Genomic DNA, 13,957 nt, shown 5'->3' with positions numbered 1-13,957 from the left:
GTGTCTCAGACTACTGCAGACTCCCTGTGGACACTGTAACTGTGCTGTAGTCACAAATTCCAGTTCTGCGATAATGGAGCTTAGGTATAACAAAACAAGCACCAAAATATGGAAATTATAAATAGTTGAAAAACATCACCTAAGGGTTCTGACATTTCAGTAATGAGCTCTGGATAAGAGAGCAGCTTTAATTAATTTCACAGTTTTACCTGCACCATAAGATAGATAAACCCTGAACTGCAGTAATGATGTCTGGGCTTTTCACTGACGCAATGTCAGATGGTCCAGAAGTGGGGGAGGCAAGGGTAGGAGCAAAGGGGGAGGCAAGTGTAAGAACAAAGCTACAGAAGCCACTGCTCCCTATCTAAGCCCCTACATTCAGTGGATCGGTTGAGGTCCCAACCACTGATCACACAGTGGTGACATATACTAGCAATGGGACAACAGTTGTAAGATTCCTGCAGCCCAATAATCACCTGTTTATCGTTTCTTACAATATACTGTATCTTTAGATAACGATTTTATAATTGGCATAAATGAATTTGTAACGACGTTCTCACCGGGTTTCCTTTAGGTCCATCATCACCAGTGGGTCCCTTTCCTCCTGGGGGTCCGGGGTCACCTGGTTGCCCAGACTCTCCCTTTTCTCCTCTGTCTCCACGAGGTCCCTGACAAGTAAAGAATAAAGACACCAGGATTAACGCACAATATTCAACTAGAGCGAGGTCAGATTCCTTGTTCCCATCATAATTGTAGCTACTTCTGACAAATATTTACTGGCGACTTATTTCCTGCTAGTCGTTACTTTGACGTCCTGATCACTCACCTTAGGTCCGGATTCTCCTTGGACACCAGGAACACCGGTCTCACCAGGTTCTCCCTATATTTTTGAGAGATAAGAAAGATCTTTCAACACAACCCATTTGGGCAATTTCCAATTTGACTTCAAGGGATGTTTTTTGTTTCTCTTGTTTTTTTTACTGTTTCCAGAAATAAAAGAGACTCACCTTCTCTCCTGGGGGTCCCAAGTTTCCTATTCCACCAGGAGGACCTTGAGGTCCCTGCATAGAGAAACACAATCATTAAAACGGGATGTGTCACAATTTTTCTTTAAATGTTTTGGGTCTAAGGTGCAACGTTTCTCATTGTGGAGAGAGACATGCCAAGCCTGGCATGTCAGAGTGAGGAGACTTATAAGCCAAGCATGCTCCTCTTTGAACTTGAGGTTAAAAAGTGTATTTGTAAAGTAAAAAATGAAAAATTTTAATGCTTGTTCTTTTTTTGTTATAACGTTTTAACTGAGCTGCTCGGAGCTGGCCATTTTTATTTGCTGGTGTATAAGTGTCAAAGCACGACACTTAGAAACTGCAAATACGACAGTGACAGGGCATAGGAGGGCATGAGGATGACAAAGACATTGCGACCAGTAAATGATACAGTGACCAACAAAGCCGGCTATACACAGGCATCAGCTGGTCTTTCACCAGACTCCACCATGAAGAAGCATAGATGGCCGTCAAGTTTACATATTTACTTCTGTGCGAGGAGGGGAATCCTTACAAGCAAACTAAGGGTTAGGCGTATTGATTGCTGGAGGTCTGAGTGGTCAAACTCCTCACAATCAGAAACCTGTGAAATCCTGTGGATAGGAAATCTTGTCTTCTGATTTGTGCACAACTACATAGTGACACCATTAGAGGGATGGCGGTAGAGGGCGCTGATGTTCCAGAAGGCAATAGTATGGCCATTATGTCCTATATTGTGATGTCTCAGTACTATGAGGTTAATGAATAGTTCTAATAGGTTCTGATCCACATGAATCAGCCATAGTGACATTAATCCAGACATACTGTACAGACGGCAACGTGTAATAACTCACATCAGCTCCGTTAGGTCCTGCAGGTCCGCGAGGCCCGGGGGGTCCTGGTGGGCCCTAAGGAACAACAGAGAACATTTATATAAAGAATATACTGTACATCAGAGACACAAGTACATGATACTGAACAATACACAATCGTACTCACCATAGGGCCCACGTCTCCTGTTTCTCCCTTCTCGCCAGACGGGCCGGGCAGCCCCTGTAACAGAGGAGGAACAGATGGATCACATCATACAATCTAACATACAGATTATAATCCTGATGGACGTGTACAGCAGAGCGGAGCTTGCTATATAACCTTCCATTCAGTACCAACCCTGCACATAAAATAAATCTAGTTCTAGTCCATTTTCAGTTCTATATTTCCCCTTATTTGAAGTCGTTCATGTGCACAAACTCCAGTACATGGATTATTAATATACCTGTCTGTACAGCCACCAAACCAAGATCGTGATAGCCTGAAACTTGTCACTGATTTAGCCAAACTAAGGATAAATCTTTCTAAAACCATCACTGATGCATTGAAACCAATCCTTTATCTGCCGAGATCCTTCCCTGATTCTGCCGCCTGCGAGGTCATGTTCTACCTGAACCTTGGCCTCATCCAGCCATCACAATACTACCATTGGTGGTAATGGTGGTATTGTGAGTATATGGTGGTATATACTCATTGTTATCCTACCGCAAATCAAACAAAGCCGCTCATGAGCCACCAAGAAATAACACAGATCTCCAGGACATCTAGTTGCCTTATCACTCTTTATTAGGAGCAATGCATTATTAAAGGGACGGTGTATAACATTTATTGTTTCTCATAATTCTAATGTGAAAACCGAAACATCTAAACTTCCTGTTTTCACTCTTTCAAAAATGACAATATAAAAAAAAACACAATTTCCAAAATTTTCTGCAGCTCTAATATCTAATTTTCTAGTATAAGGACAATCTTCTGTTTAATGTGGAAATTCTCTTTATATATAATAATACAATACAAGTCATATAAAATTAACAGTAGATGACGATGTGATGAGATATACTGCTGCTATTTCTCAGTAGGTATATTGAGAATGTTAAAGGTTTATTCCCTATCTTCATTATTGAGGATGGTTGGCTAGATCTTGTAAATACAAGCCATTTGCAATTTATTACTTACTAACATTTTCACACATTTTTGAGATATTAGCACTTTTCTTTTACAGCTTGTTGCTTTGGAGACCGACCATCGCTGCTGGACAGCAGAACATGTGCAGCGCTTACAAGTTCAATAGAAAACAGTCAATAAATGCTGCTCTGAAGTCGGCCAGGATCGCGCTATCACTTACTAATCCCAATCGGCTTCAGCACTTAGAAGTTAGATTGCAGCGGTGGTCGGTCCCTTAGGTAACAAGTTGTAATCAAAAGAAAGGCATCAATATCTCAAGAATTTTAATAAGGCTATGTTTCCACGGGCCGGAATCCTTCAGGATTTGCTGCAGATTGAACGTTGCGTAGAGCCGCAGCGTCCAATCCGCAGCGTCCAGATATTACAGCATAGTGGAGGGGATTTTATGAAATCCCGTCTCCACTATTCGTGCACGGCCGCATCCGGCAGCCCTGCGTAACAGGACATGCAGCGCGTCTTTATAGACCACAGCATGTCTATTTATCTTGCGGAGACGCTCCGTCTCCGCAAGATAAATAACACAGTCTATAAATAGGATGCGGTGATTCTGCCTGTTTTCAATGAACACAGGCGGAATCACCGCGCGTACAACAGGGGGCGGCGCTTTGGGCGGAGCCGGGATTCCACTGCGTCCAAAGCGCTGCATATCTGGACCGTGGGCACACTACCAGACGATACAGTAGTCATCTATGAGGATGGGAATATCTCTGTAACTGCAGACGCTCTGGTCAGTTTACCAGCACACAGACTTTGTGTAGAGATGAGACTGTCCATACTATGGCTCCTCCATACATCTCACCTGTAGTCCAATGGGTCCTGGAGATCCAGGGAATCCTCGGGTGCCTTCATCTCCTTTTGCTCCAAAGATTCCCTGCTGTCCACGAGGGCCGGGCTCTCCATCAGCGCCCTGGACAGAGAGAAATATTAGTCAATTACGGCAGGACCAGGTCACGGTTCTGGTTTGGGGACTCTGGCTTTACATTATATACAGAGGTACATTATCATGTAGAACAAGACTTCAGTAAGTTTTTATTCTAATAGAGATCATTTAATTTTTTTAAAGAAATGTCTGGCTAAATCAGATGAATTTTATAAGGTTTTATTGTGGTTCGTTATCATACTCTTTCATTTTTGGTGATCTTTTATTAATACTGTTCTGATTGGATAAGACGAGAAGCCGAAGTGCAGATCTGAGATAGATCTAGAAATGCTAAGTACTAATGTGATCATCTTCAATCGCTCATTGACGATGGACATATCCTATAGAGAATCCGTCACTTGTTTTTATATCTATGGGGACGCGCTCAATCGTTTCCTCCCTATGATGCCGTTGACGTATCATGGAGAAAGGAGACACAACAGTTTTCATTGTGCCAGTGTAAATTCACCCTGAAGAAGTCCCCAGGTATAAGAAAGCACTAGGTTTCATAGAGCATCATTTACATTGGCAGAGGGACTGATTTTACGGCTCAGTCCTTACTGATTCTCTCTGGTATTTTATAGGGAAAGAAGCGGTGACAGATCCTCCTGAACATTGATAAACTGTCCTGAAGGGTCAAACATGGCCGTCATTATCTCCTCATTAGATATGGAGCTCTAGATCGTATTTTTCCCCCTCTGTCTATAGATTTTCCTTTGGTTTAATGACAATGCTACTTGACCTTCTAGAAAAGATAACCCATTAAGGGGAACCAGGATCTACAGAAGAACCATAAAATCCATTGGAAGAGTTTGGATAACAATAGAAATATTTCCTACTTTTTTGGGATTAAGAAAAAACAATTTGCCAGTCTGTAGATATTATGATGCAATCATTGCTTTAATATATATTACGTGATACTTACCGGAGTCCCTGGTTGTCCTAAAGGACCAATAGGACCGGGCGGACCAGGAGGACCCTAAAAAGAAGAGGAATTGGTTATCAATACTTTTTTCTTGAAAGAAAAGAAACTCGACTTGTTAATAACAGAATTTCTGTGATTTCTCTATGGCATTATGTGGCTCTAACAGAATTACCCTGTAATGTTAGATAAAAGATATAAATCCATTGGGTTTATTGCACGAACATCCAGAAACGTGACATTATAAGACGTTGCCTCATTACGTGGAGGAAATATTGGGGGACGTCAGATTCCACGGCCTCAATGTTCATTGATTGTCAGACAAATAGGAATATCTACAAATTACATGAAAACTGTGAAATATTCTGGAGCCGCTGTAGGTTAGGGGTTGTGTGTCCTGTGTGAATATTCTAAAAGGTAGATAGGGTGAAAGGATTGTGGATTTTACATGTGAATTCACACAGGTAAAATCCACATGGGTTTATAGGACCAAGTATATGGATGAGATTTAAAAAAAATCCCAAACATTTTTCTACATAGAAAGTGACCAGCAATGTAAACGTTTAAAGGGGTTTTAATAAACTATTGTCCCCAGCCGTAGGTTTATGTAGAAAAACTAAAATACTGTGCTCTACTTTCTCCCCCAAAGTCCAGTGTTCCTTCCTGGTCTCTGTTGACATCACGGTGACAACGCTGCAGCCAATCTCTGATCAGTGGTTCTGATGATGTGGATGGAATGAGCCACTGAGTTCAGTGATCAGTTGCAGTCATGCCAATGTTGACATCAGCGCTGCAGACAAACAACAGAAACTGGGGCAGCAGTGGAGACTCAATGTTGGACACAAGGAGGGTAATTAAAGAGTTAGGGCAGAGACACACTAGCAATTAAAAAATCAGTCCGATTTTGATGCAGGAAAGTTGGACGAGTGTAATGCAATTGTCATGTGAGTGTCATGCGTTTTTTCTGAGAGTACAATCTGAATACTTATGACCATGTGATATTTCAGTTTTTCTTTTTTAATAAATTTGCAAAAATTTCTACATTTCTGTTTTTTTCAGACAAGATGGGGTTCAGAGTGTACATTAATGAGAAAAAAATGAACTTTGTTGTATTTACCAAATGGCTGCAATGAAACAAAGAGTGAAAAATTTAAAGGGGTCTGAATACTTTCCGCACCCACTGTAATAGTATGGGCATGACCAATATGGCATCAGCCAAACACTGGGCATATCAGTGTGATTGGCACCTTATACAAGTTTTATCTGTCTGCATTTGTAATACTAAGCAGCCATCCCTCCATGAATGGTCGGCGTGTGAGTAGCTGTTTCATTAGTATTTTGCATTGTGCTAAAAAAAAATGCCAAAAGTTGCAACTTCAAATTCCCTTAAGAGTGTTCTCTGTGACTTTACAAATCTTCTAACACTGCTTTCCTGGGCCCCTGGCCAGTCCATGTTACTGGGAACAGCAATGACGTTGTACTGGCTGATTGGTCATGTCTGTAGAGATCAGATGAGGGACCAGGGAAGTGTGGGAACTGGAGGGCAGTAAATTCTAAGGTGTGTTCTCTGCTTCTTTACTTTAGTTGATCAGCTTTTGAAATCCACAAAGACAAATCCACAGCAAAATCTGCACAATTTGGTGTGGCTTTGCTGTTGCAGATTTTAGAGAATTTACTGCAGATTTTTTACTCCACAAATCTGACCCATGTGAACGCCCCTCACGGAAGATATTATCTCACACTTATGTAACACTCACATTTACTATTATCATGGCAGCCAATAAAAAATGTACAAGTGAATAGGCAAATCCATTTACATGACCGGCCAGTTATATATGAATAGTCCAAGTTATGGTTTTATCTGGGAATAATTCTGAATATCACCCAAGGCATAAAATACTTTTTTTAAAACAACTTAAGTTTCCCAATGTAGAGAGAAAAGAAAATGTCTCATAGAGAATTGTATTAAGGTGAATCTCTGGTGTCAGTACCCGGAGCGGAGGATGAGACCGGGTGTTAGAGATATGGAAACAGCAGCGTCCATTCTGGGTTACAGTGATTCTGGAGTTCAGCATTCTATTTGTTAAATAGGTTCTTTGTAGTTGAATCAACTCTCGGGGTTGAACCAGACTGTCTGGGTTCTTGGTGTCATAGAAATGTGGTTGGATTGTCTATATAGTAGGTTAGGCCAGGAATGTGGCCCTCATGTACCTTGTCTGGTGCTGATTCGTAGAATTCAGCTGCTTCCCCCATGATTTCGCCCACCTATAAAGAAGAGCAGAGCTCCTCTGTTTTCTGTTTTGTTATGGGGGCATTGTGGAATCTACTCCCTCCCCAAAGGTTGTGTTGTGTGTCTGTCTGTATGTATGAATGGGCTTTTTACATGTTTTACAAGTATATAGTCTGTGTTCCCTTTTCATGTATTTTGTCAGAAAGTCATTTTGAGCGTCTTGTAGCTAAATTTTGGCATAATGTGTGATAAGCGATATTCTCCCACCCCTGACCTAACCCTGGGTGATTGTGCTATGCTGCCCTTTTATGTAGACAAGGGCCACAATGAAGGTATTCCCAAGATGTCAGGTTGCCGACCACTGAACATTTTCGCATGTGTACCCCAGTATGTACCGGCCATGTTTCTAGGGCATAATAGGTATAGCAGAGCGTACAGTCATAATCTTGGGATCCCTTGGCTTAGGAACATTGAGAAAACAATGGTGAAACTGGTAAAGGAGACGTCAGATGAGCTGATGTGAAATCTGTGTGGTCTTCATCCTTACAGATACTTACATGTTCTCCCTTGTTTCCCTTGGCTCCTTTCGCTCCATGCTCACCAACCTCACCCTGCAACATGATAAAGGTATAGGTAATATTAGATGTATTTTCCACACCCCATGCTTTATAGAGTTAAGTTTAAATAAAGTGACATAAGTGAATAATTACAACAGGAGATTCCAATTTTCTCTGGAGTTTTCTTTGAACATACAAAAAGGAAACAAACATTGAAGTTTACCTTATCTCCATCCTCCCCTGAGATTCCAGGAGTTCCGGCCGGCCCAGGAAGGCCCACAGGTCCCTGCACCCCATCTCTACCTGCTGGGCCAATGGGACCTTTCTCCCCCTAAAATAAATGGAGAATATATGGCATTAATTATAATATAGATATCAGAATGCAAACAGCAAAAACACTGAACAATAGACACAATATTCAGTAATTCATCTGGTATAAAGTGTTTAAATACAGTAAAAAGCCACATTTTATCTCTGTATTCATCTTGTATCACTTTATACACTGAAATTGAATACATATTGGATTTATTTTGGGTCTTATGTGATGTTCCACTATTTCCCTGGGTCACAGAATAATCTATATGGACTTCATTGTATTCAAGACTCAGGAATGGACCACATATATTATATAGAGTCAGGTGATTACCGCAGGTTTAGGACCAAATGTTCTATGATAGATAAAAAGCTTCATTGTCTGTTGGACAATGTAGGAACCAATATAGAAATAACAGAGAAATAGTCTATATTCCATATATGTAGACAGGTGTATGGATGGATGTATAGGCAGGAGTACAGACGCGTAGACAGGTGTGGACAGGTAGACAGGTACATGGACTTGTAGACAGGTTAATGGACGTGTAGACAGGTACATGGATGTGTAGACCATTTCATGGATGTATAGACAGGTTCATGGACGTGTAGACAGGTTCATGGACGTGTAGACAGGTTCATGGACGTGTAGACAGGTTCATGGACGTGTAGGCAGGTTCATGGACGTGTAGACAGGTTCATGGACGTGTAGACAGGTTCATGGACGTGTAGACAGGTTCATGGATGTGTAGAAAGGTTCATGGACCTATAGACAAGTTCATTGATGTGTAGACAAGTTCATGGACATATAGACAGGTTCATGGATGTGTAGAATGGTTCATGGACGAGTAGACAGGTTCATGGAGGTGTAGACAGGTTCATGGATGTGTAGACAGTTTCATGGACATGACATGTAGACAGGTATATGGATGTGTAGACAAGTATATGGACATCATGCCCACCCAGGTTTATACATACGGGAACACCCTTTTCTCCGGAAGCGCCTGAAGGTCCTTGAGGGCCCGGTCTTCCTGGAGGCCCAATTGGTCCACCTTGGCCTGGTCCACCTCTCTCTCCAGGAGATCCCTATGGATAATATCAGTAATTGGTTAATTGGTGACTCAAATAAACAGGAAAATGTTTATTTCATTAAAAATGACAAAAACAGAAAAAGGCTCTAAAGATTGCATGACATAACACCACAGTGTATCCTGGTGTAATAATTATGATCGTATAATGTATCCGTAATTAGTATATTTCTCAGTAATGGAAACAATAGTTTGGGATATGTAAACTATATCCATATCATCAGAAATATATGTTATAGTGTAATAAAGAGGACAAGAACTTACTGCGGGACCAGCGGGACCGGCTGGACCTTCATTACCCTTCAGGCCTGGACCACCCTAAGAGATAAAGAAAAAGGAAAGATATAGTGATTTTACCTGACAACTCAACACAAAAACATATATCTTTGTTCCATGTTAGCCAGTAGATAGAATCTTAATATTTTTTTAATACTTTTCTATGTCTAATGAAGGGACCTGAGTAGTCTTGAGTGCTTGCAATCTGTTACCATCTTTTCAGATAGCCAATAAAAGGTATCACACACTGAGGACTCTCAAAGTATAATATTTCACACAAAAAAAATAAAATACAATAACAAAATCTAGAAGAACTTGTGACCTGTGATTACAGTTTAGCTCCAGTGCCTACCGAAAATCAGTGGTAGTCAGAGACACGCCCCCTGACGCCTCATTGGTGCAGGCTGGTCCCTCCCCCCTACTTCTGATTATAAATTCAGACTATTAAACAATCAGCGAGAGAAAGGTAGTTAGGTGTCTGGAGTGTTCCCTTGAGCTGGACAGAATATGCGCCCGCAGACGTGTCGGCGAATTAAAAATATTTCTCTATATTACATCAAAGCAAAGTTTCTGATCAAAATTAAACTGCAGCCTTCAGATGATAAAGACACTTAGACACCTCTAAGGATTCAGTGTTTTGTGTAGACGGTAATAGAAAGTGCATCGGACATGTCTGTCATCCACCTCGTTACTGTGTGTCTTCTAACGAAGTGTCTTCTAATTTGTCATTTATCTTGTATTCTTTTTAGTTCTACTTTATTGATAAATTGTCATTTCTATTAATTCAGTTTTAATACATTTTGTAATTAACATTGTTTAAGAATATTAGAGATTAGTTTTTTTTTTCCTACAGAAGACGGTCTTTCAGAGTTCAGAGACCTGCAATCGCCTTCACGCTTCCTCCAATATCATTTAAAGGCTGAAAAAGAGGATTTTGTCTTTTTCTATGTTCTGAGCTCTCTGGAGAAAAAGCAGAGTTGTCTAATTCTAATTAATGTATTCAAAATGGCAGCCAAATGTAGAGCACTATGTACTAGGTGACACATGGCTGATTACCAAGTCCACGTCTGCCGGCGATGGGTCAGTGATGGATCCTTCAGACCGAGCAGTAATTGTATCTATATCTCATACATATGAAGAATAAGTCATATTGTTATATATATTACTCAGTGCCTCATCCTCCAGGATGTCACTGCTGGTGAATAAAGTGACATGAGTGATGGTCCTCATGATGGTCTCTATGTAATAAAGTTGTTTGTACATTTTAAAATCATAAAGTTTTATCTAATGTGCCCGCAGCCATAATGTTATGCAATGTTCATTTGCTTTTCTTCAGTTTCTACTTAGATGAATCTACTAATGACTAATTCTGATTATTTCTCCTGATCCTTACAGGCCGACAAAACCAAGGCAAATAATAGAGATAAAATCTAAAACACAACCAGACTGTGCTGCGTGGGACCAGAGAACAAGGAAGAACGTAAGAACTCTAGTCCTAATATCGTCCTGCTGATGATATCGATGCCGCTTCTACCATACTATTAATAAGTGCACATCGGTTACTCACCGGAGTACCGGGCAGGCCTCTCTCTCCAGGGAATCCTCTCAGACCAGCAGGGCCATCCTTTCCAGGGACACCAACACCGCCAGGATCTCCCTGTGAAAGAAAGAATGAGTGGAAGTGGAAGAAATAATAAAATAACGGGGTAAGAGCGAACAGAGCATAATGATCAGCAAGAACCTTAAGACTGCTAACGGGTAAATGACTGGATTATCTGCTTATACAGGTTCCTGTCAGGGGGGATAAATTAGTAATTAAACAGTTCTTGAAGTTGATGTGTTGGAAGAAAGAAAAAGGGGCAACAGTAAGAATGTGAGCGATTCTGACAGCTGCCAAGGTGTGATGGCTAGACGACTGAATCACTGCATCTCCAAAACAGAGGATACTGCGGGTCCCGGTATACGGCAGGTCCTGTGGGGTGCTCCCAGTATACGGCAGGTCCTGTGGGGTGCTCCCAGTATATGGCAGGTCCTGTGGGGTGCTCCCAGTATATGGCAGGTCCTGTGGGGTGCTCCCAGTATACGGCAGGTCCTGTGGGGTGCTCCCAGTATATGGCAGGTCCTGTGGGGTGCTCCCAGTATATGGCAGGTCCTGTGGGGTGCTCCCAGTATATGGCAGGTCCTGTGGGGTGCTCCCAGTATATGGCAGGTCCTGTGGGGTGCTCCCAGTATATGGCAGGTCCTGTGGGGTGCTCCCAGTATATGGCAGGTCCTGTGGGGTGCTCCCAGTATATGGCAGGTCCTGTGGGGTGCTCCCAGTATATGGCAGGTCCTGTGGGGTGCTCCCAGTATATGGCAGGTCCTGTGGGGTGCTCCTGGCATGCGGCGGGTCTTGCAGGGTGTTTCCAGTATATGTATACAAAAAGAGAATTGTAATAAGAAAATCCACCAACAAGAAATAATATCAGAATAGTTTTATTTCAATTATTCATAAGTTATGAGACACCACAGTACAAACAACAGGGTCACATCAATACAGAGCTCCAATGAGAGGAGGAATTCAGATGCAGAAAAAACACACATGCGACAGTACACAAACAGCATATAGGCAAAAAGTATATATTAGATATACAGATATCGATAAAGTGACAGTGCTTCAAGTCTGATACAGAAAATACTTAGGTAACCCAAAATGTGACCACCTCAGAGTAATATTTAATTACAGCATAATAGCACACACTTTAAACAGAGAAGCCACATAAAAAGGTCACCATTCAGGATTGCTTACCCATAGCTGTTCTATGTACTGTGGTGTCTCATAAGTTATGAGTAATTGAAATAAAACTATTCTGATTTTATTTCTTGTTGGTGGATTTTCTTACTCCAATTATCTTTTTCTATACAAAATTTTGGGAGTAATTCCATGGCTATTGCATGCAATGAGGTGGTCACTTTGGGTCAGGGCCACCTTTATTAATATGCTTACTGTCCTTAAGATTTTGTTTGCTGTTTCCAGTATATGGCAGGTTTTGTGGGATGTTCCCAATATATTGCAGGTTTTGTGAGGTGTTGCTGGTATACAGCGGGTCTTGTGGGGTGTACCCAGTATACAGCAGGTCCTGTGGGGAGCTTCCGGTATATGGCAGGTCCTTTGGGCTGTTCCTGGTATGTGTCAGGTCTTGCGTGGTGTTTCCAGTATATGGCGGGTCTTATGGGGCGTTCACAGTGTACAGCAGATATTATGGGGTGATCCCGGTATACAGAAAATCTTGTGCCATATTCCCTAATGACCCAGTTCAATGTGCTTCAGATCTCAATCTAAGACTGGAGTCAAATGAGCATATAAAAAAATCAATCTGATTCTCGAGAAAAGCGGGACGTTTTTTTTTTCTCACTTGTCATCCGTTTACAATCCGTTTCTTACTCCGCAGTGATTAATCTTTTACAGTACCATTCATAGCTTTCTATGTTACACAATTGTATCCATAAAAATCAAATGCCACTCTGATGGTCCGTATGACATCTGATTTTTTATCACACCAATCAGGTTTTGGAGTGAAATTGCAGAATGCTGTGGGTTTTTTCTTACACCGAATACAGCTGAGAAAAATACGCAGATCTGCACAGCATCATTGAATAATATTGGTCCGAGTGCAATCTCTTTTGTTATCGGATTGCACTCGTCCAAGTTATACGCTCGTGCAAGTGAGGCCTTCCAAGCATCTTTGGGATGTGCTGGAATATATTGGCCGCACTGAACCACTTACAGGATTGGCTTGATGCCAGGTATATTGTGGCGCTCCAATTCAGAGGAAAACGCTGAAGATGTTCGAATTTTCTCAAGTTAATAGAGATCATTACGTATCTAAATATATTAGGGCCGTTTTGGCAGCCAGGGGGCAAATATTAAACACGTGGAGTTATGGATGATTGCTATATATAGTATATACAGTAGTTTTTCTATATGCAGTAAAGTTTTTTTGTTAGAATGTACCACCACTTTACGGCAGGTGAATGTCCAACCTCTGAGACCCCCAACGATCCTGAGAATGATGGTCTGCAGTGTTAATGTAACATTGAATGCTCTGCACACTGCTATGCAAGAACCTCAGATCATCCTTATTCATGCGAATGGGTCCAAGCACCGTTTACTCTGTGGATTGGTCTTTGGGCTCACCGTGATCATAAAGTAATGGCAAATCCTAATGACACACAATTTATAAGAAAGCACTCACCCCTTAAGGTTCATAATGGAAATATTTGGGCTTGAAAGTGAAAACTGAAGTTCTACTTGCTCACCTTAGTTCCCTCTTTACCAGATGCACCGGACAAGCCCTGCTCTCCTGGAGGTCCTGGGGGACCCGGGTGTCCTCTCTCTCCCATTTGACCAGATTCACCTTGAGCACCCTGCATACAGACAGATATTTAGAGAAAAGGTCTGTGACAAGACATGCAAGGTCCCAAATCAATGACCTAATAAGAGATGTCCGCAAGTACCGTACCTGTGGTCCTACAACTCCAGGAGGTCCAGTAGTTCCCATTTTACCTTGGAAACCCTACAGAGACACAAAAGACGAGCCATTATATGACCTGGCGACTTTGTGATAGATAGATA

The 13,957-nt window shown here is 41.6% G+C and overlaps 1 protein-coding gene across 2 annotated transcripts in view; it reads right to left on the bottom strand.

The window, feature by feature from the left end:
- COL11A2 (collagen type XI alpha 2 chain) overlaps nt 1-13,957 on the bottom strand; it is a 185,751-nt gene that overhangs the window by 17,434 nt on the left and 154,360 nt on the right. For both annotated transcript variants that reach the window (XM_073561377.1, XM_073561378.1), the window contains 14 exons: nt 13,845-13,898; nt 13,642-13,749; nt 10,910-10,999; nt 9,331-9,384; nt 8,957-9,064; nt 7,893-8,000; nt 7,670-7,723; nt 4,886-4,939; nt 3,841-3,948; nt 2,025-2,078; nt 1,880-1,933; nt 1,008-1,061; nt 827-880; nt 561-668 (listed from right to left, as the gene is read on the bottom strand). In XM_073561377.1, the coding sequence (XP_073417478.1) occupies nt 561-668; nt 827-880; nt 1,008-1,061; nt 1,880-1,933; nt 2,025-2,078; nt 3,841-3,948; nt 4,886-4,939; nt 7,670-7,723; nt 7,893-8,000; nt 8,957-9,064; nt 9,331-9,384; nt 10,910-10,999; nt 13,642-13,749; nt 13,845-13,898 (1,062 nt within the window). The remainder of the gene's footprint in view (nt 1-560; nt 669-826; nt 881-1,007; nt 1,062-1,879; nt 1,934-2,024; nt 2,079-3,840; nt 3,949-4,885; nt 4,940-7,669; nt 7,724-7,892; nt 8,001-8,956; nt 9,065-9,330; nt 9,385-10,909; nt 11,000-13,641; nt 13,750-13,844; nt 13,899-13,957) is intronic.

The sequence above is a fragment of the Dendrobates tinctorius genome, unplaced genomic scaffold (genome assembly GCF_039654945.1).
Source record: "Dendrobates tinctorius isolate UK_male_01 unplaced genomic scaffold, ASM3965494v1 ptg000315l, whole genome shotgun sequence".
Taxonomy (NCBI): Eukaryota; Metazoa; Chordata; class Amphibia; order Anura; family Dendrobatidae; genus Dendrobates; species Dendrobates tinctorius.
This window is presented reverse-complemented; position numbering and strand designations above follow the sequence as displayed.